The sequence below is a fragment of the Dromaius novaehollandiae genome, chromosome 6 (genome assembly GCF_036370855.1).
Source record: "Dromaius novaehollandiae isolate bDroNov1 chromosome 6, bDroNov1.hap1, whole genome shotgun sequence".
In the NCBI taxonomy this organism is placed as follows: Eukaryota; Metazoa; Chordata; class Aves; order Casuariiformes; family Dromaiidae; genus Dromaius; species Dromaius novaehollandiae.
Window position 1 is genome coordinate 21,149,564 of NC_088103.1, and position 21,400 is coordinate 21,170,963.

At 36.2% G+C, this 21,400-nt stretch overlaps 1 protein-coding gene across 20 annotated transcripts in view; it reads left to right on the forward strand.

Annotated features, from left to right (window-relative positions):
- KCNMA1 (potassium calcium-activated channel subfamily M alpha 1) overlaps positions 1-21,400 on the forward strand; it is a 536,645-nt gene that overhangs the window by 239,620 nt on the left and 275,625 nt on the right. For all 20 annotated transcript variants that reach the window (XM_064513826.1, XM_026116842.2, XM_026116843.2 and 17 more), the window contains exon 3: positions 7,416-7,477. In XM_064513826.1, the coding sequence (XP_064369896.1) occupies positions 7,416-7,477 (62 nt within the window). The remainder of the gene's footprint in view (positions 1-7,415; positions 7,478-21,400) is intronic.

A 21,400-nucleotide genomic window follows, 5' to 3' on the forward strand; every position in this document is an offset into this window, starting at 1 on the left:
CTGTATTTATACTAATTTATGCAGTATTAATTGCTTGGTTATTTATATCAGCTGCAGTACATAATTTCTTACCACTTACGGCATTGCTTACCTGGAATGCTTTCTGAATTTTGTTTGCGTATGGAGTATCAGTTAATGAGACATCAATTTAAGTAAGCCATTTTGACCATTGTGTGGTCTAGACTTGCTCGAGCCTTACTGTTGTTACACTGTAGTAGTTGTACTGCTGCTGGTGCATATTCTAGAGTCTCAAAATTAATGCTAGGATTGACAAGCAAGCATTAAGCATTTCCTGCTTCTGAAAGGTAACTTGTACCTGGCCTGTCTTTAAAAATGCAGGTTTCCATTCCTAATAAACCCAGACAAGTAAATTCTGTTTGTCTATCAAAGGAATAAAACTGATTTCCATTATTATGGTTAAAGAAAGTTTGTTTTGGTATTTAAACTACATAAATTTTCTTTCAAATTAGGTAGATGCAGCCTCAAGTTAATGGCAAGTTATTAATACAAACCTTGGAGTTTCAAAATCCCTGAATTAAACCAGGATGTATCTTTATTGTGTAAGAAATAATTTGTGCTCTCATTAAGTAATTCAACATACAGATGCTAATAGAACTTTTAAAGCATTTATACAAAAAACCTCAGCAGTTCATTAACAGAAATCACTGTATGCATGTGGAAATGAAAATTAAGTGGAACAACGAACAGCTTAATATATTAGAAGCAGTGCAGTAGGGACTTATGGCTTAGTGTTGAAAACTATAAACTGTTATTGTAACCTTACCATAATAAGAATTTCAGACAGAATTCTGAAGAACAGTATGCCAACATAGATTGTCATCAGATAGAAAGATAAGGGCTCTCAGGGGACCCTTTCCAACCTCTTCGCTTCCATAAAATGTTTTATTTATTTATTTCGATTTCCTTCCTCCAACCCGAGCTTAATAAGCACCAGTTACTCTGCAGTGCCTCTATAAACCTAGTCTTATTAAATAAAATGATTAAGCTAGTGGATGTCATATGAGATATTTCCATTCACAAGCTCCAACAGAAATCCAATGCAGTCATCTCAGAAAGGAATAAGCTATTCAGAAGCAAAAGAAGGTGGAGAGTGAGCTATCTCATTTGGGCTACAAGTTTTCTACCTGGGTGACTAGGAAAGAGAAATGGGGCCATAAAGAAGTGTCATGCGAGTAGTAAAAAGGACTCCTTCATGGAGGAGGTTGGCATGCTTGCCTTGAGGGCACCCCAGACCGATGGTTGAGTGACCTCTGCTGAGTGGGAATGGTGGAGCTCCCTGCCTGCCTATGGCACATCTGACACCTCTTCTCTCATCCTGCCTCGCAGGCACTGTTTCAAAGAGGACTGTTTCAAAACAAAAACATGGGGTAGAAGCACAAAATAGAAGTGCTAGTTTCCTCAGAGACACCAAGTTCAACGTAATGCTATGTTTTGACAGAAACCTCTGTGCTGATATGTTGAACATTTATATGCATTTCCTTAAAAGATGTTCTTTTGAGGCTCACAATCTGAAATGTCATAGTGTGATATAGTGTTTTATTGGAAAGTAAAGGAAATGTTTTATATATTTCATATAAATATATATATACAAACATGTATATGGTATATTTTACCCTACTACTCATTTAGAAAACCAGAAAGTTTATTAAATTTGTAGGAACTATCAGAAAGAAAGAAGAGGAAAAAAAAATTCCCAGAACAATAGAGAAAGGGAATGGAAAAAAGGAGACAGAAGGCAATTTTTAACATGCTTTTTATTTAGATTTACTTTGTAAAAGTCTTTAAGCATTGCTGATTGATCTGTCTCTGATGGATCTTCAGCAAATATGCCAGTATAGGCATGCATACACACACACACATATATATAGGTATATAAGAGTTAGAAGCGAGAAGAAAGGGGAGAGTTTAGAAACTGAGTGCTGTTTGAAGCATTTTACATGATTCTGTATCCAAACTGAGGGAAATAAATGCAGCCAGATTGTAACTAATCAGAGTGGAATTTAGCTAGCGCAACAAATACCTTGGAAACTGTTTTTATTCCTGGCTTATTTTTGATTTCAGATAAGAGTTTATAACCTCTCTATGTACACAAGTAATACTTCCTTCAGGATGAATTCACAGCTTCTGTGGGATTTGTCATGGACCGAAGTGCTATTTATTGTGCATATACATATCAAAATTTAATCCAAGGAGAACACCTGTGGTGCCAACACTTTTTTAGTAATTTAGAGGAGCAGAGACTGCTATAGAAGAGTACATAAATAGTCCAGATTTTCAGTATGATGGTTGTGACACATTCACTACAAGGCTGATACAGAAAAATGGACTCACAGGGACTTTTCCTTTAAACTCGCAATAGTTAAAGGCTGTGCCCTGAAGTGTTTGGCATTACAGGACTCTTGAAAGTTTTTTCTTTTCGCTGTGTACTGCTTATTTTAATACCCGCTGTGGAGAGGAGTGTAACAATAGATGTCCATTCCCTCTCTGATTCCTGCTCAGCCCCTTGAGTTCTGTGCTGTTTTGTATATCGCATTCACAGAAGGTTCAAATATTCTGGCACAAGGAGAGACTGAACAGAAGCTCCTACTCTAGAGTCTTTACACTAGTCATTGCTGTCTGTGTATTAATTATATTTCTCCTCCCTCATGTGAACAGCCTTTCCATTTTTCCATGTTTCTTCAATAATGCTAGGACGTTAGTTCAATTCAGGTACAGAGGAAACAGTGCCACCCGTTGGGTTATCAATATTATTCTTTTTGTTGGATAGGCCTGGCTCTGGGAGATATGCTGATCCCTCTGGAGTTATCATTCTTCATTCTAAGAGTCTTTTCTCAATGCCTGTACTTTCCCTGCAGTTTCATTATGTTTCCACACCTTTATTAAAATTTCCAGTAATTTTTTTTTTTTTTAATCTTTCTTGTAGTTGTTCTTAATGTGTACGAGATGTAGATCTCAACAGAGCCGTCAAAGCTCTTCTGGAGCTGCTTGCTTTTACTGGAGTCCAAATTTTTTTTTACAGATTTTAAGTGGATTTTTTTCTGTTGTTTTGCTGATTCTCTGCCTCAGAAAGGTACTGTACACTTTTGTTGACCTCTGTGGCTGGATTTTTTATTTCTTTTTGGAAAGACTTAAGGATATGCAGCAATTATTCCATGCATTTTCCCGCTTTCCTTTAATCAGATTGATATTTATTTTTAACTCAACACTAAGTGCTTAGTCACTGTAGCTGCTAGCATATGACTTCACATTTCTCAATCTTAAACAAACAGCAAGTTATTATAAATTAAAAGATTCGTTCTTTCCAGAGAGGGAGAGCAAAGCTGTAATGGATGTGTAGCAATAACAAAGTTGTGCCAAATGCATTGGAATAATAAACGGAGCAAGCAAGCTTTTTCTCCCCATGGCCTAGTTAACAAACAAGACAATAATTCACTTATGTATATGCTTCTTTCCTTCCCTTAGATTCTAGTTACTGGGAATTTGGGATATCAGTCTGTCTAGCTTCCTGCCATACTTCAAAGATAAAAGTTTCCAAACACAGGCGTTGGCTCCCATAAAAATCTTGCAAGGACTCAAATCTGAAAGTAGACCTAAACTCAGTAACTTGGAGCTTTTTTTGCCTTTCTGCATCTAAATAATCAGGATGTATTCAGCTTTTGATATGGGAATATAGGAACAAGCTTGCGTCTGAAACTATATCAAACAGATTAGTATGGTGCAGAAGGAGATTAATTTTTTTGTTGTTTTTAATATAACTCTAACCTAGTTGCTTCAGGCCCTGCTTTCTCCACACATTAGGCGTATTCAAGCTCAACCTGATACCTCTGTCACTTAGTAACGGAAAAATATGTTTCTCTGCGAGCAGGATAAAGGGAGTATTTAAGATTCCATTCTCTGCTGATGCCCTTTCTGTGAATTTGGGGCATTATGAATTGTGATGCCAGGTGTGTGGTTTGGGGTGATAGGAGCGGGAATAAGTCTTGATTTAAAAGTAAGTACGCACTGTAATAGAGGAATGACGTAGTAGTTTTGTGTCTGTATCTCACTGTTTAGAGTAGCATGGGTAACTGGAGCTTCTTGCAAAATGGAGACATTTGCATTTTAATAAAAGTATGAATTTCTGTAGAACATTTAAATTCCTTAAGCATTTTGGAAGATCTTGCCCAGGATCCATCTAACATTAGTCAAGCACCACAGTGATGTTTATTTGCAGTGCAAGGCTAGTATATAATTACGCTGTTTATGTTCCAGAGGACTTTTTTGCCTGGGAGACAATGAGTGCATGTTGTGACCTAGCACTTGTTAGGCAAAACCAAACTCCAGCTTTACTTGTGGATTTTGCAGAACTTCACTGTTAGTACTGTGCTCTAAAGCATGTAAAATTGAGTGACTGTGTTTAAAACAAATTTGGATCAAGTGAAAATTTTCACCAAAAATTTTAGCAGTGATTTAAGTAATGTATTCCCTGAGCTTCAACAGTTTGGTTAACTCTGTTTTTAAAGAAGATGTAAAGATGTGAAAGATTTATTGGTAACAAGTATTTCTAGAGCTAAACAATGCAGCAAGTTTGATTCAGATCCAAACTCAGTGATTGTGTCTGATTTGGAATACTGGAGGGGGGTCAATCACATTCTCAATAACTTAATTCTGAGGAAAAAATTGGGCTTGGGACCACTGCTAATCATAGTTCAGTGTATGTTGCCAGGTTACAATCAACAAGTTCTATTCACCATATTTGTTTCTTACCATACAATCAAACTCTAACTAACTGATAAAATTTTAATAGCTCATGTCACCTTGTAACATCTGTACACATCTGATCAATAGTGTAGTTTAAAGAAAGCAGAATCAAACTCTAGATGTTGACAGTTAAGTAATAAAAAGGTTACTTGAAGGATTTCGTGCTTCACTCCTTAAATTTGACCATCACATCTCACTGATGTGGATGATAAAGGATCAGATAACACACCAGGTAATAGTATTCACTTAAGCAAAACATTCTCTCTCAGACATTCACAAAGCAAAAAATTGTGGTGAGTAACTTCTAAAAGGGATGAAAAATTAATCAAAAACAACACTCAGTTGATCAGGAATTCAAATATGTTCAGATTTTTTTTACCCAATTATAGCTATGACATAATATTAAGACATTGGATGAGTTTCTTTCTTTTATTGGAATATATCTGCATGTGTGATTTTGACCCTGCAAAGCTCAATGGTATGATACATAATTACAATTGTACCTTGCTTCCAGTGCTGCCGTTACAGCATTCAGTGAAAGTGGTGAGAGTAGAGAAGCTTCGACTTTCTTGTTTCATTATGTCTACTTGACACATTGCACGTGCTCTTGTATTGCCTGCAGTATGACTGTTAGGCTCTTTCCTAAAATGGTAGCTTCAGAAAGAGATGTTCTAATTTATAACAGTTATTAAGTATTTTTTGTTTTTTATTGTGTAGATGTTGATAGCAAGTGTCTTGCTCTTTTAAAAAATGATATTTAATTTCTTTAAATTCTAAAAAGAAAATAAAATACTCTTTCCCTGGCATCCAGGTGAAAAAATTTCCAAATCTTATAGAATATTGTTTTTCACTTAATGGACTAATAAGAAAGGTCTGCATAGAAAGCAAACGAAATACAAACTGAGGACAATCTCGAGGAGAACAGAAATTTTGAAGTTAGTCTATCAACTATAATGAAATTTGTAGCTGGAAGAGAATTTCCATGCAAATTTTTTCTCATATTTAGAAAGGAGGAGTTATTGAATCATGGATGATTCAAGGCTCTACTGAAATAGTCTTTGAGAACTAATTTCTGTTATTAGTCAAACATGGTCTGATAATTTTCAGTGTATGCTTCTAGGCCTGAAGTCAGTATTGAACAAAGAAATTTTTGTTTCTGTGTCCATCTGTTGCTTGAACAGTTGCAATTGTCAACAAAAGTAGCAGTGGTGATGGTATTCATACAGATGACTAAATCTGCTTGCTTGGAACTGGAGTGACACCACTAGTGTATTTCACATATGCGATAATCTAGATGATGTGTTACGTTTTAACCACTTCTGGCCTAAGTTTGTAATTTAACTGGCTGCATGTCTGTGGTAGTAGTAGGGTACCTGGCAGTACCCCCTGGTCTACCCAGTCCTGAGTGATCAATTCTGTGGGTTTTTCTAAGGCACGTTACTTGTAAGCAGCTATTCAAGCAGTGCCTGCCAGAAGACTGAAAGACACTGTTTTGAAGCTGTAGAGCAGCAGGTCAGATAAGAGTTGCAAGAGATGCAGTTTCCCATCCTCAGTGTAGTAGACAGGGATCTTTTCTGAATTCTTCCAGAAGAATTACCTTCCAGGTTATAAGCAATAGTTTATTGGGTTCATGTTTTCAAGCCCTAAATTATCCAGTGGATGGTATTGTTAAAGAGACAGAAATCTAGAGTAAGGACATCACTAATCTCAGTCACAGTGTGTACACAAACTATTGTATACTTCATGATACTTTAAGCCAAAATTTGAGTGCAGAAATTTCAGTTATGCTGTCCTGTGTAGATATGGGCCTACTTCAGAGAAGATGTGAAACGAATTCTTTCCACACTGCTGTTGAATCTTTTAAGAGCCAGTATAATGGACAATTATATTGGCTTTGTGTTTGTAAGGGAGGGAAGCTGGACACAGGTGGAGCCACGATTAATCCAGCTTTTGCTGTACTAGAGAGAAAAGCAAGTTCTGCCTTGCTCATAAGGGCTGGATGCCATACCTAACAAAATCATCTGATTTAGATGGGGGGAAGAAGTTGGAAATGTGGAGTGCCTGGGTTATGTATTCTTTATTTTAGGTCAAGCTGCCTCAAGCTATTGTTTTAACCTGTTTGAAAGCTGAAAATAGCCTTAGTGCACAGGAGAAGGAAAATACATATTTTTACGCAGCCAAACATTTGTCATGTAGAGTTCATATCCATGTATGTAGTGCATGTAAATGAAAATTCCATCTAATCTGTCATTGCTCTTGGTTATGTAAAAGGAATGAGCAAACACTTCTTACTGTAGCCTTGAAGGAAAGCTCTGATAAAGCTACACTGTGACTTGAATGCCATGCAGTGGGGTTGCTTGTCATTTGAAATTTAAGTGTCTAGTTTAGTAGAGATTAGGATCCAGGACCTATTTGTAGACTGTATTTCCCTGAGCTGGAATGCAGCTTCTTATTTGTGGCTGTTCTTCAATGCAAGAAAGCATCCGATGATAATATATAGTGTTTGAAGTGCAAGCAGGATTAGTTTTCGTGAAGAAAATGACAGCTGAAATGAAAGAATTCTATTTTATGATTTATTTTACCTTTTTTGTGTAAAAGCATAAATGTTTCATTCTAACACTGTTAAGTAATTACTTTTTTCTTTTCTTTTGTAGGTTGTATTAGTCTTCGCTCTTAGTATTGGTGCTCTTGTAATATACTTCATAGATTCGTCAAAGTGAGTATTCTAATACATTTTCCTTTCCCTCCTTTCCCACAGCAATTATAAATCTTTAAATTGCTCCATTCATCTCCTTCAACTCAGTGCTTTATTCTCATCGCCTGAGTGCGAAGAGCTTTATAATATTGTATAGTCTTCCAAAATAATTTAGGGATGGGGAAAAAAATCTTGCATAAACTAGATTGAACTCAGTCACATTGGATCTGCAGAAAGAGGAGAGAGAGAAAAACAGTACTTCTGCATGTTGAGATTATACATACTGTTGCAAAAATTTTTTTTTTCAGTTCAGTGGGCATATGTAGAATCTTTCAGACTCAAGACTAGGATAAGAAATACAAGGGAAGGATATTTGCCAAAAAAAAAAACCAGTTTGCAGAGGAAATCATTTTGTGTCTCAGAAGACACAACACCCCTGAAATACCTCTAAAAACAAAAATGCTGAATGATGTAGACAGTACAAATATTATATCTAGCATACCTGTTCAGATTTCTAGCTCCTGGGTTTGATAGACTTCTCCCAAACCAAGGTTAGCCTGTAAAAATCTGAGAAGCATCTCAGTATTTTTTTTTTAAAGGTAATGTAGTCCCATAACAGCCCTTTCATGTGGTGCTGTGTTTTTGGACAGGCAATAGAAAGTTTCACCATGACCTTTTGAGGCATAGCATGCTTTGATACAAAACAATGTAACTAGTAATATCCTCCCTTTGACTTCATTGATCTCAAGCTCATCATTGGCACTGGTGTAAGAGGCGAATCAGTAGCCTAACGTGGAAGAACCCCATGAAGAGGAACTTGATGGAGTATTATTCTGTTGAATTCAGTTATGTAGGGAAGATGATATTCTGAAGTATCAATAGCATTTTAAAACTCTAGGAATGCATACCAGATGCTTTTCTCCAGACTAATTTGGGGCTTTCCTTTACTGCAACAGTTAAGATGCAGTAGGATGCTGGAGCTGCACCTTGCGAGCTAGCGTAGCTGTCTGTAACAGCAGTGGCTGTGTTGTGAAACCATGCTTATGTGACCCAGAAAAGATGACATTTCACTTGTGACATCTGTAGTTACTGATGTCCAGGCAGGCGGTAGCACCAGCAAAAGGGTTCTTGAGTACATGGATGTCAGCTCTATACTGTGTGAGTTTCAAGTCATGCTTTTGTAGTCTAGGTGTCTCGAGCATAACAGAAGTAACTTGAGGTAGAGATTTTCTTTGTGGAGATGTATTTAGTGGTGGAAAAACTCAAGTTCTACCTTGAACTACCCTTGAAGTGAGGACAAATCTTCTCCCCCCTGCCCTGCTTCTTCTTAGCATTGTGTTGAGGGTCCTCATTCATTTTAGCCAATTTTTATTTAATATGTCACTAGTGAAGCATGTAAGGTGGTAGTTTTCTGAAGATCTTTATAAAAACTTTTAAAAGCACAACGGCAAAACTAGTCCATGCCCAACATGTCCAAGTAAAAAGAATCAAATGGAGTGAAATCTGTTTCTATTCATGTTTTAATTTCAGACTGCATTCTGGAAGACTTTGTTTTCCTCAAGGACAGCAAAACTGAGAAAATTCCTGGGGTGGGGTGGTGTCGGATATCTGTGGAGTGCTTAAACTTTCTGCGGGCTACCTAATCTGTGTACTGCTACCACTTACTGGCAGCTCTTTTAATGGGGATAGAAAAGTATTTTAACTCTAGGTTTCTGTAGGTTTTCAGCCAAGGTTTAACTCACTATTACAGTTTACATTCAGCAACCTCAAGTCAATATAAGCTACTAGCACGTATTTTCTATTTGCTCCTTCTCACTCCCTCTACCCTTCTTCCCATACATACCTCTTTTTTAACAAAAGACTTTTTTTTTTTTTTTTTTTTTTTTTTTTTTTTTTTTAGTTCAATTCAGGTTAGGAATTCCCGAGATAACTTCTTGAAGTGAAAAATTTTGCTTTATTTTATATTAGCAGCTAACCTGACATCCATTACAGCAATGCAGAAAAAAATATGGTGAAATATCAGTCTATTTAAGGTCCCTAAATATGTGATTAGTGAAATTAATTCTCTGTCTTTTATTATGAAAACTCCACTTCCCTGTTCAAATAATGAAAAGCTCCAGTAGAATATCAGCTATATAGCACATTTTATTTTAAAGCTAGATTATAGCTGATACAAAATTTCTAGCTGGAATGTAGACGCTAATATACACTGAAAACTATAAAAAAAAAGATAAGAAAGAAAACTGGTGAATTTATAGCACAAAATGGGTCTTCATGTTGTTTATTTTACTTCTGCTCTTGTAAATAATGAGTAGATTAGTTATGCAAATAATAGGTTTGGGGATAACAATGTCTTAATTTTTCTGAACCTTTTTATTAACATGCATCTTTACAAAAACAGGATTATTTTGATTTGCTGGGGTTTTATGTTTACTTCACATTCACACTCTTTTGCTGCAAATTAAAAAAGGTGCTGCAGATCAGTGGAAGATCAGATTTGCTGCTTATTTTCCTACTGTACACTGTGACTGTAGTTTGTTGTTGTTTTTTTCTTTCCTGTGTATCTTTGAGCGCTTCTTGCAGAAAAATCAAAGTAATTTGGGAGTAAAAACACTGATCAAATGTTACAAAATCTTGGTTAATTTTACGACCAATGATCTGCAAAGATACAGCAAAATTAATACTTCTACAGGTCAGTTACCGGGAGTCAAGATGATGATACTAGTGGTATCGCAGTATATCGCAGTGCACATGGACAGGTGTGTTTTAGAATGATGGACTTTTCATTTTCAGAGGCTGCAGCAAGACCTATATTAAATTCTTTAATTACTTTTAAGAGCACGAGTTACTGTATTTTTGATACTAAAATATAACTTACATGGAACTCCAAAACACGGTTATCATTAAAGAATTGTTGTCACACAAATAGTTCTTATGAATCCAATGAAAGGCAAAATGCTCTAAAAAGTGTACCAAATACCTATTTTTAAGGACACCCTCACCTGAGTGAGTTGTCTCAGAATGTATATATCCTTTTTAATGATAACATTAGCAGTCTTTTTCCATTAACTGCAGAAAAAGAAATCTCCCTGGAAAAGGCTGCTGAAAAACAAGAAAGGCAGGAAGGAGGTGATGGAAAGAATTCTAAATCTTTCCATTTCTCCCCAGAATTTTACAGGACAAAAAGCTCTTTATTTTCTTCTGTTCTCCTCTTCCCTCCTGTAAATAAAAACCAAGCCTGCTTTTTTTGATGATGCATGAAACAGAAATGGCATCCAGTTCCAGCTTGTGTTTGTAGGAACCGCCCTTGAAAAAGAGACAACAACACGAAGCTCCATACTCTTTTTCGCTTTATGTGAAACGGCCACTTCAGTGACTGTGCTTTACCTGTGTCAGCAATACCATCCCCTGTGAAAAGCTTTGTGTACATGCTTGGAAAAATCCCTTAAAAGTTTACATTTAGGTATCAAACAGGATGTGTAGATCAAATGGGAAATGATGGGACTGTGGTGCTGCAGGGCAGCATGCTGTCGCAGCTGGAAGGAGCATTAACTAGGAGCGTTTCTGTGCCATCCCGTTCATCTCTCTAGCAGAAACATGCCCAGACGAGTGCAATGCTATCCAGGGAGATTTGGGGTTAGGAGATAGTGCAGCTTCCTCAGCATAGCACTTCCTCAATACCAATTAGTCCTACATCTCAGCAGAGCCAATTAGCTACTGTGCATTGCTATAAAACATGTTTATACTAATTCTGGTTCTGGCACAAACTTAGGGATCTGTGCACCATGCTAAATTGCAAAAGATGGGCACTGCTGTGATCAAATGCACCTGCATGAGGCTGAATTGACCTTTCTTAGTAAAAAGCAGCTGTTTACTCACCTGAAAGGCTCTGAACAAAATCTCAAGAAACTTCATTCTCAATGGAAAGAACAAAGAGTTTTCATTTTGAAGATTATAAGGATTATTCCAATAATCTTCAGTAAGATTATTCTGTTGTTTACTCAGTGCCTCCATTTCTTACCTTCACCAGCTTGAATCATTATCTCCAAGTACCATAAGATATATATAGAACATTTTTCTTCAAAGTGAATATGAATACTTTCAATGATACATGCTAGCAACTAATGGCAGATTTCAGTCCTTAAACTGGGAAATCATTTAGCAGAGAAAATGACTATCTTGACATACCTAGTGATTAAATCCTGGTAGGAAATGTTTCACTTATTACTAAGGACTAGGCTTCTTCCTTCCTTTATTTGTGAAATTACATTCATAAAATACTGTTATGTTGAACACTGGAATTTTTAAGTACTGGAAATAGGAGCTAAATATGGAAAATTTGCCAAAGAGATTCTATAAATATCACTCACATAATTATTTTAATCTTCAGGTAACAAGTAACCAAATTGTTCCATTTTTATTTTTAGAGACTGGTTCACTTTAACGTCTAAAATGTTAAATGTCTAAAGTGTTAGATGTATAAAATCTTCTGATTTTAGTTTGAATAAAACCAGAACTTTCAAATAAAAAGGCATAAGGGGCTACTTAGAAGATTTTTGATTAAGAAAGTGATCTACTTTAGTACAGAATAGCATCACATATCATAGTGGTGGGTCTTTTCCAATTTACGTTTCCTTTAAAGTTATATGTCATTAGTTCTTCAAAATAAGAAAATAATGGAATCATCCCTAATTGTTAAGAGGAAAACCCGAGTCAATGTCCGTATGCCCTTTCAGTGGTCCTGTAGAGTTTGCTGACTGTGCTGCAGCAGAATAGCGAGCCAGGCATGTGCCAGTACTTTGCATTTTTCATGCATTTTTTATAGAGTTTGCACAACCTCCTTCCTTCCCCAGCTCACTTCTGTTTATCTTTCTGTTTGTAATAGCTTTGTAACAAATACATATGGAAGTACTTTTCTGAGTTTTATTGACATCAGCATTAAGGATGAATTGCCTATTTCCCTTTTCATTTGTCCCCCTGACCTCGGCATACCGTGCTGCACTGGTGACTCTAATAAGAGGAGTGAATAATATCTGCTTGCTGTGATCATCTTTAGGCATGATTAGTAAAAGCAGGAGCAGAGTCTCAGTCTTCACTAAGCTGGTAACTCGGGGCTCTCCGCTTTCTTTCTTGGAGTGGCAGTAGTGTGGAAGCTGTTTATGGTGTGAATACACCTTTCCTGCTCTCGTTCTGGCTAACTGTGCTGGGCTGCAACGCAGTGTGATATGGAAGCATCAGGATGAGTGATGTTCTTCAGACACAGAAATTTAAAATTCTTGCTTGCTCTCTAATGACCAGTTATTTCAGCCCCGTTTCTTGAAATTTACATCACTTACTGGAGTCCTTTCATTAAAATCTCAGGTCCACATCGAAATAATAAAGCTGATCAATCACAAGATGAAAATATAGAAGCCTCACAACTTGGTTTATGTGTTTCACTCGCATGCTGGGTTTTTCAGTTTCGTCTTTTGGAGATTGTATTTTCAAAGGCACCGGTGTAGTTACTATTAAATAGCTAAATTTTCCCAATATTGTGTTGCATAATATATTTGATTAGAATAGGACATAAAAGCGCCATCTGGCAATGAATGTAAAACAGCTGGATCTAAGAATAACAGTGGAACTGTGAATAGGAAGATTTATACATGTGTATACACAAACATATAAATTCATGCTGAGCCCAGAGCTTGTCCTCAACTGTTCCTTTCTTAATTAGACAGCTTTATCTCTCTTTATATATGAAAAATAGAAAAGTTAAACCTATAGGCAACTCTGCTTTTTTTTTTGTGTGTATTTGAGAGGATCTCAGAAATACTTGCTCCTTCTGCATATAGGTCTGATATGCAAGGAACCTAAATACTGCCTAAATGTAAATCTATCAAGTTGTCCTTAAGTATGCCTTAAGAAAAATGCATTTTTTTGTCATTATTAACCTTGATTTTTAAATTAATTTTTTAGAATGAGCTTTTGTGCTTTTTTGCAAATATGTCTTTTCTAGACCTTCCTTAAAAACATCCCAAGTTCTGAAACTATTGGAAAATACCCTCTATATCCTCTTCATCTACAAACTCTTCCATCAATGCTGTGACAGGAGAGGGAGCGCAAAGATGTATGCTTTTAGCTACTGCAGACTGAGGTTTGCATGACACTGATCGTCCACCACTGTGCAAGGGAGTGAAGCAGCTTGGCTCACTTGGGGTTGTATTAATTGTGACTTCATTTTTGGAGAGAATGGGATAATGGAATTTACAGCAGAGTTTTAATTGTTCAGATTAATTATCTTCAGAGCTGTGTTCCAAGTTAGGGTGTGCTCGTGTTCTTTGACAGAGAACCACAATGTTGATTTCAAACATTAATCAAAGAATTTGATAAGAAAACAGAAAACACCTTTAATTGCAAAGCTACTTTGTCATGTCTTCCGCTTAACTGCAGAGATTGGCTAGTACATTATCCATTCTTCTCCTGTCTGAGTTTTATTAAATATAGAAAAAACAATACATGCAGATATTTGGCTGTATAAAAGTACACTGTCACTGAATGACACATTAATTGAATTCTTGCATACTGTCCTACATATGAAGTACTTCTAGAAAGGATTATCTTTCCCTTTTGGAATAGAGTTTTCTGTCTTCCTTTTGGAACAGAGTTTTCCTGAGCTCCATCTCGTGTGGTGCCTTTCAGGTCAGTTCTTTGGCCTTGTCTTTATTGCTCGGAGTGAAGCAAGGCTTTGTTACCTACTTGCTTTCTAGCAGTATTAGCTGGAAACCAAGCTGTGCAGAGATACTATACTAGAATGTGCTTACCATAACAATGCAAAAATTAAACGTTTGGTTTTATGTTGTTTGGAGAATTCACGCTGAGCTTTTTGCCAGTGTATGGGACTAGATTTATGGAAAATGTATTGGAAATATTCTATTTGAGAGATTTCCTTTGTGATTGTGTAAGGAGAACAGTGTCATTAGCAAAGCCACTATGTTCTCTAGGAATGGTTTGCTAGCAAAATTATTTCTTTCCTGTGTGGCATTTTATTTCATATCCTCATAAACTCAGTTGTTATGTGGGAATATTTGAGGATAAGTTGTGTTTGTGTAGCATGTTCGGCTTTGCTGCTTATTCGCTACTGTTGCCATCTTGTCTTGTGAAAGATAATTGGTTAAGTGCAGCAAAATGTTCTATAAAAATCCTACAAGCCTGATGAGGTTTATTTATTTAAATGCTGTACCAATACGGCCTGTCACTGCCCAGGAGAACTCGCATCTTTCTTGTTTATTTCTTTAGACTGTGTTACCCATTTTAAAGATATGTCTGAGGAAGGAAGTTTACCTAGATAGATGAGTAAGTCTGTGTCAAATGTTTTTAGATACCAATCTCCTGTTTGCACTACAGATCATTCAGCTTTTCCACGCTACCTGCACTTATCTGCAGAACATTGTGATGATGCTTTCTCTGTTTCATAGTTCTAGGAAAAAAGCAATTGAAATTTCAATTGTAAATCAGACAATATCGGGCAGTTACATATGAATTTCAAGTGAATCTCAATGGCCTGATGTGACTTACAAGAAAATCAACATATGTCTAAGATGCCCAGCAATACAGGTCTCAGTAGAGAAATGTCAGTGTTTTGATCTCTGATTTTCTTATTTCACAAAATATTCTAATAAATTTTATTATAAGCTTAAGGTGACAGTTTGGTTCATTTCATAAATGGTTCATAAATGTTTTGAATGTAATATTCTTTTACATATATGTCTTGCAGTTTTAAGAGAATGCTGTTTTCCACTCCAGTGACCAGCTTTAGAGCCATGCAGTACCGTTTTGCTCAGGACATCTCTTGTAGTTCAGGCTCCTTTGTTCTTGAAGTATTGCATGTACCAGTATTTTAAGTGCATACAGATTCTGTGTGGCATTTCAGTCTTCATATTTGAGGACTTAAATATGGCTTAAATTATTCTACACTTTGTACCTCCTCTTCCTATTTATAGTAAAATTTACTTTTATGCAAAATACCTTAATTATGTTCATAAAACTCTTTTTTGACTTACTGCACTCATTAACCCATGCTAAATACTCTTTGGAATATTCCTTCGTACTTTTAAGTGTACACTACAGTTGTTTCTTTTTTTGTGATGCATGAGTAGAGATGAAGAAGCTGACTTTAAATTCTGGGATCTGGTTCAAGGAAATGTTATTATATGATATTTATCATTGCACAAATTGCTAAAATTACAATGATCTGTATCTTGGCAAGTAGATTAAAAAAGTATTATTCCCTACATAATGAGAATTCTTGGAAAATAATACAGATGCTCTCAGACGGACTATCCAAATACCCCATGGTACCCTGCAGCCAGTCTGCTTGTCAATTTTGATTATTGTTATTATTGTTGTTCTTTATTAATACTCCAGAAACTCTTGGCACTTGCTTTAAGCTGATAAATTTCATCCCATGCTGAAGTAAATCTGTTTGGATTTGTTCTCCCCACCTCTACTCTAGAAAAACAGGAAAAAATAAGGAGTTAATTCCTAAAACCATCTCTCAATTTTATTAACTGCTCAGTAGTCTGAGTGATAGGTGTCACTGTTTGGTTTTGATGCAAAGAAAATTGAGGTTAAATATGTAAAAGAAACTCTATTGAGTCATTACTTTCAAATCATTTAGTCTTTTTGTTATTTCATGCACATCTCTAAAGACTGATTAAGACTGATTAACCATGTGGTTCCAGTGATCATTTTGGAAAATGACAAAAAGATTGGTTTATAAAGACTCAGTCAACACCCTTTACATTGATACAGCATCAAATTATTTTTTTCAGTCATGGATAAGGCCACATAAAGCTCATTTTATCTTTACTGTTTTTGTAATAGATAACCGTGTGTACACTATTATTGGTTTAGTTGAAAAGTGATATGCAGAGGAAAACCTTGTCATTTATGGCTACAAACTAATTTTCTGTGGTGCTCTGCAGAGAGTTTCATAGGAAAGTGTCCATAGCTAAGGCTCCGTGGTCATTTCTGCTTTCACAACGGGATGCTGCAGTTGAAGTGGGTAGGCAAGGCAATGATGGCCTCTGCAGGCAGTTCGATACCAAAAAGATGCAATGCCCTAGGTAGGTATGGATGGTGTTAACCATGAGTAAAATCCAGCAACAACAGTGCTGTGATTATTATATGCCAAAAACCAAAAGAAAAAAGCCAGAATGTGGAGAAAAAACAAGTAATTATTCTGTCCTTTGTGTTGCTAAGCACTTAGCCGCCCAGGTCGAAGGCAGAACCACATTGCATGAAATGCTGTATGTATACAGAAGGAACACAAATCTTTGCGAGATTTTGAAATTTCAGTAATGGCCTCTTTTGAGATCTCTCACATGACTGGAATTGGGGTATGGGAAATGGCAGAAGAAATTTCAAGGGCAGTTGCACAATTACTTGTGTGAACATAGATCACGCATGACAAAATGTATTTTCTCTTGCACATCAGAAGATTTTTTTTTTCTGTGATTTCTTTTTTTAGTATTAGGTATGAGTTTCCTGGGTTTATTGATAGAAATCTGTCTCTGTGATGCAGCAACCAATGATTATAGGTATTGTCTTTCTTAAATTGTTCAAAAAGTTGAATATAATACAAGGTGTACATGTGGAATTCAGATGCATATTTTCTGTCCTATCCATCTCTTAGTCTGGTGTTTGTATTAGTTCTCAGACATGCTTATTCAAAGAGTTTAAGTTTGGTAAATTATACATGGATTAAATTTGTAAAAGACTACCTGAATAACCCTTCCAGTCTACTTATGGGTGGAGAAAGATTGTAAAAATTCTTCATAAATTTTTCTGGCAGTCTCCAACTAGATTATTATTAGAGATAATTCTTCTGTATATGCTTATCACATTGATGAATCAACATTAGATTACAATGATTTTCACTAGTTGTACATAATCACTGGGTAGGCAGTATGCAAATAGCCTGTTTTCTTCAGGCAAAACAATACAATGAAATTTCTATTAATCTGTAACAGTAGATTGTGCTTGTTCAATAGTCTTTATAAATTCCAATTCATTGTTGAAAATGAGTAAATGAGAAATATTTTGGATAGATTTGGGATAAAATGGCCCCTAAAATGTTTCCTTCTATAATAATTGGCAAAGTGAGCCTTTTGGGAAATACTGGTTACTAATTTTTCTCGTTAGTGTTGTTGAGAAATTTTTATTAATAATGTTACATAATCCTGATGGTGGGATAAATTGCAATGACATAAATTTTCTGAAATGTTAGGGTTTATAAAATATTGCAATATGGTTGACATTTCTGAAATATACAGTGATAGATAATATGGTGATGGTATAACATCAAATTTAATAAATAAACTAAAAAAAATCAGTAAATTAACCTGTGGTATAAAACACATCTGTTATGTATGCAGTTCTAGAAATAAGCCATTATCATCTTCTATTGGGTTTGTTTTCCATATTTTACTGATCAATTTATATTTCAACAAGTAACTTTACTTCAGCTGTCTTGATACAGAACCACAGAGCAACGAGGCTGGAAGGCACCTCTGGAAATCATCTAGTCCAAGCCTCCTGCTCAAAGCAGGCTCACCTACAGCAGGTTGCTCAAGGCCATGTCCAGTTGGGTGTTGAATATTTCCAAGCATGGAGACTTCACAACCTCCCTGGGCAATCTGTTCTGGTGTTCGACTACTCTCACAGTAAAAAAAAAAAAAAAAAAAAAAAAAAAAAAAAAAAAAAAAAAGTTTTTTTCTTATACTAGATGTAATCTTCTGTATTTCAATTTGTGACTGTTTCCTCTTGTTCTTTCACTCAGTACTAATGAGAAGAGTCTGGCTCCATCTTCTTTATTCTGCCCCACCAGGTATTTATACACACTGATCAGATCCCCCTGAGCCTGCTCTTCTCCAGGCTGACCAGTCCCAACCCTCTCAGCCTCTCCTCACATGAGAGATGCTCCAGTCCTTAATCATTCTTGTGGCCCTTTTTTGGACTTTCTGCAGTATCTCCATGTCTCTCTTGTACTGGGGAGCCCAGTGCTGGAGCCAGCACCTCAGGTGTGTCTCACTAGTGTTGAGTAGAGGGGATCTGCTGGCAACACTCCTGGGCTTAATGCAGCCCTGGAGGTTGTTGGCCTTCTCCGCTGCAAGGACGTATTACCAGCTCATGCCCAAGTTTTCCATCAGGACTCCCTGGTCCTTTTCTCCAAAGCTGTTTGCAGCTGCAGCTAGATGCATGCTAAGTAATCACTGAGTTCCAAGCCTGTGTCATTTTGTTATTCCAAAAATAATTAATTTTAAGTAACCTAACTTTATATATGCAGTGATATTTAGTGACTTTATTTGCATGAGTATGTTGCCAGATAGGCCTCTTGTGTAAATACATGTCACTTGATTTAATAGTGTTTATACTGAAAATAGCAAGTTTAAGAGTTTGTTTTTCATAGTGCTACGTCCTCATTTTTCATGAGCAAATTCTTGTACCCTTTAAAATTGCAGTCTCTCTTACAATATTAGCTGGACAAATGAGAGTACTGTATTTCAAGAATCAGATCCAAATTTTTTTTTTAAGCTCTAGATGGAATTTGCTAATGGGTTTTGAAGCACTTTGCCATTAGTTTTTCCTTACCCAATTTGCACTGAATAGTCAGAAATTTGGTTTTGATATGGAAAAAAGTCCGAATCGCAGGCATTGGCAGGTGGGTATGGCATGCTGCTCTCTGTAGTTTACCTCTTTTAAAGAAGAAGAGTGGAAGAAATTCGGCTCTAAATTAGGTGTTGTCTAGCTTAACACTTGTTCACTATATATCCACATTACAAGGCTGAGTTTCAGAGGAGCCAGATTTTTATACTGAAAACCTTGCTTCATTATTTTTGTGGGAGGAAAGGAAAAGATCATGAACAGCAGTGGAGTTTCCAGTCTAACACCAGTAGGATATCTGAATCCTTGGTAAGGCCTCAGAGCATGTTTGGTTTTCTACACCATCCTTTGAGAAATATGTAGACAAACTGAAGAGAGAGTCTGGAGAAATCAAGTGTGATTAAAAGTTTGGGAAGCTTCTTGTGATGGATAAGTTAAAGGAATGAGGAGTGGTTGTTGGAAAAGGATTTGTTCAGCCTGGGGGAGAAAAAAACCCTCCACCTTGGGATGGAGAGAGAGCAGACATAGTAAGGGTATTCCACTTTGTAAATGGAAGCATAACCAACAGTGTTCTCCACAGTGACTGGAGAAACTATAGAATCTGTATAATTTATAACTGTGACGATTTAGTCTGGATATTAAGAAAAGTTCTATAGTTGTGACAATGGTGGAAAAAATAACTTATGACAGTTGTGGAATTTCCTGCAAAAGCAGCTTTTAAGAAAAGATGGTAAAATAACTGTTAGCTCAGTTTTACATATACTTGGTGATACTGTGGTTGGTAGGAGGTTGGGCGTACCAGACTTGCTGATATTCCTTCATTTCTATGATTCTATAATTTAGTGATAATTTCCATCTGAGGTCCATGCTCAGAACCTAAATTTCCCATTTTATTCCCATTTTACCTACCTATTTTCCATTCAGATAAGTAGGGAGCAATTTGGACTCTCAGACTAAATTAGTCTCCTCCCACTTTAACACACTAATTAATTGGGTTTTGCACAGTAGAGGGGGTTTCCTGACAGCTGAGCCCCTTTCCTGACTTCCTTTTTTTCTTCCTGTTTTTCCCCACGAGCCTTTCTTGAGAGTTCAGTGTTTTCTATTCTCTTTAATCTCCCTAAAATTCAGTCCTGAGATGCCAATACTTTTGTCTTTTTCATTTATCTTCCTTCAGTTTTTCTCTTTATTTCTTTCTCTCTCTTTCAATATGAGATGATAGGCTTTTTCTATCAAAAGAAAGTGGAGTACAGAAGTATCCTTTTTTCATATAATGATTTTTACAAATAAATCTTAAAATTGTAATGCTTACACACAGATTGGAGCTTAGGGACTTACTGTCTGTCTTCTCCTGGCACAGTTGTGCTGACTTACGTACCTTGCCCAGAAGATTCATCATTCCAGCACAGAATAATAAAACAAGAAAGGTATACCTAGAAGCTCCTCAGTGGTACTATAGATGCTTTAATGTGTAACACCTGGTAAAATCCAACACAAAATCTCCCTCCAGTGTCATGAAAGGGTCATTACCCATCTTTTAATGTTCTATTTGACTGACAGAAGTACGACTTCCATAACTCTTAGTTCCACAGCTTTGAAAAAATAATGATCCAGTGGTCAGATCAGGATCTTCACTGTTTACATTTGTCTAGTTTTTTTTGTTTTTGTTTGTTGTAGAAAATGTTAATTTGTATAACTCTTTTTCTTCGTTAGCCTGGTGCTTAAACTCTGTGGTTCTAGTGTTACAGCATAATGGGTTGTTAATGTTTAATTTTGAATATATTTAAACTTTGACTAACTTGATTAAAAAATAGATTTTCTAGCAGCACTTTGACTGTGCTTATTAAGGAAAATTGAAAGGAGATGTTATAGTAGTCTCACTGCTGAAGAATCTTTCTTTAATCTTTTCTGGACTTTACCCTTTTTGAGGATCTTTATGGATTTGATGGATTCTGGCTTGGCTAATTTCTCCAGTGTCTCTTGACTTACCATAATAGCTAAATTAAATAGTTTGGATGAATTTTGATCCATCTGAGAAAGTTAATTCATGTGTTGCTTGAAATATTTTGAAAATGCTGAATATCCTTTAATATAGTTTACTTTTGTTGGAGAACATAAAGAAATATTGCCATTTTCTATCATATGATCTTTCCATATCAAATAATTTTCTGCTTCCACCAAAAGGAGGAAGGAAGTTGTGTCACATTCTATTATTCAAGTTCTTTTTCAGTGATAGCATCATGGGTGTCCTATCTAACATAAGCTTCACTCTCTTACCACAGTGTAGGCAGTGCTGTTGAT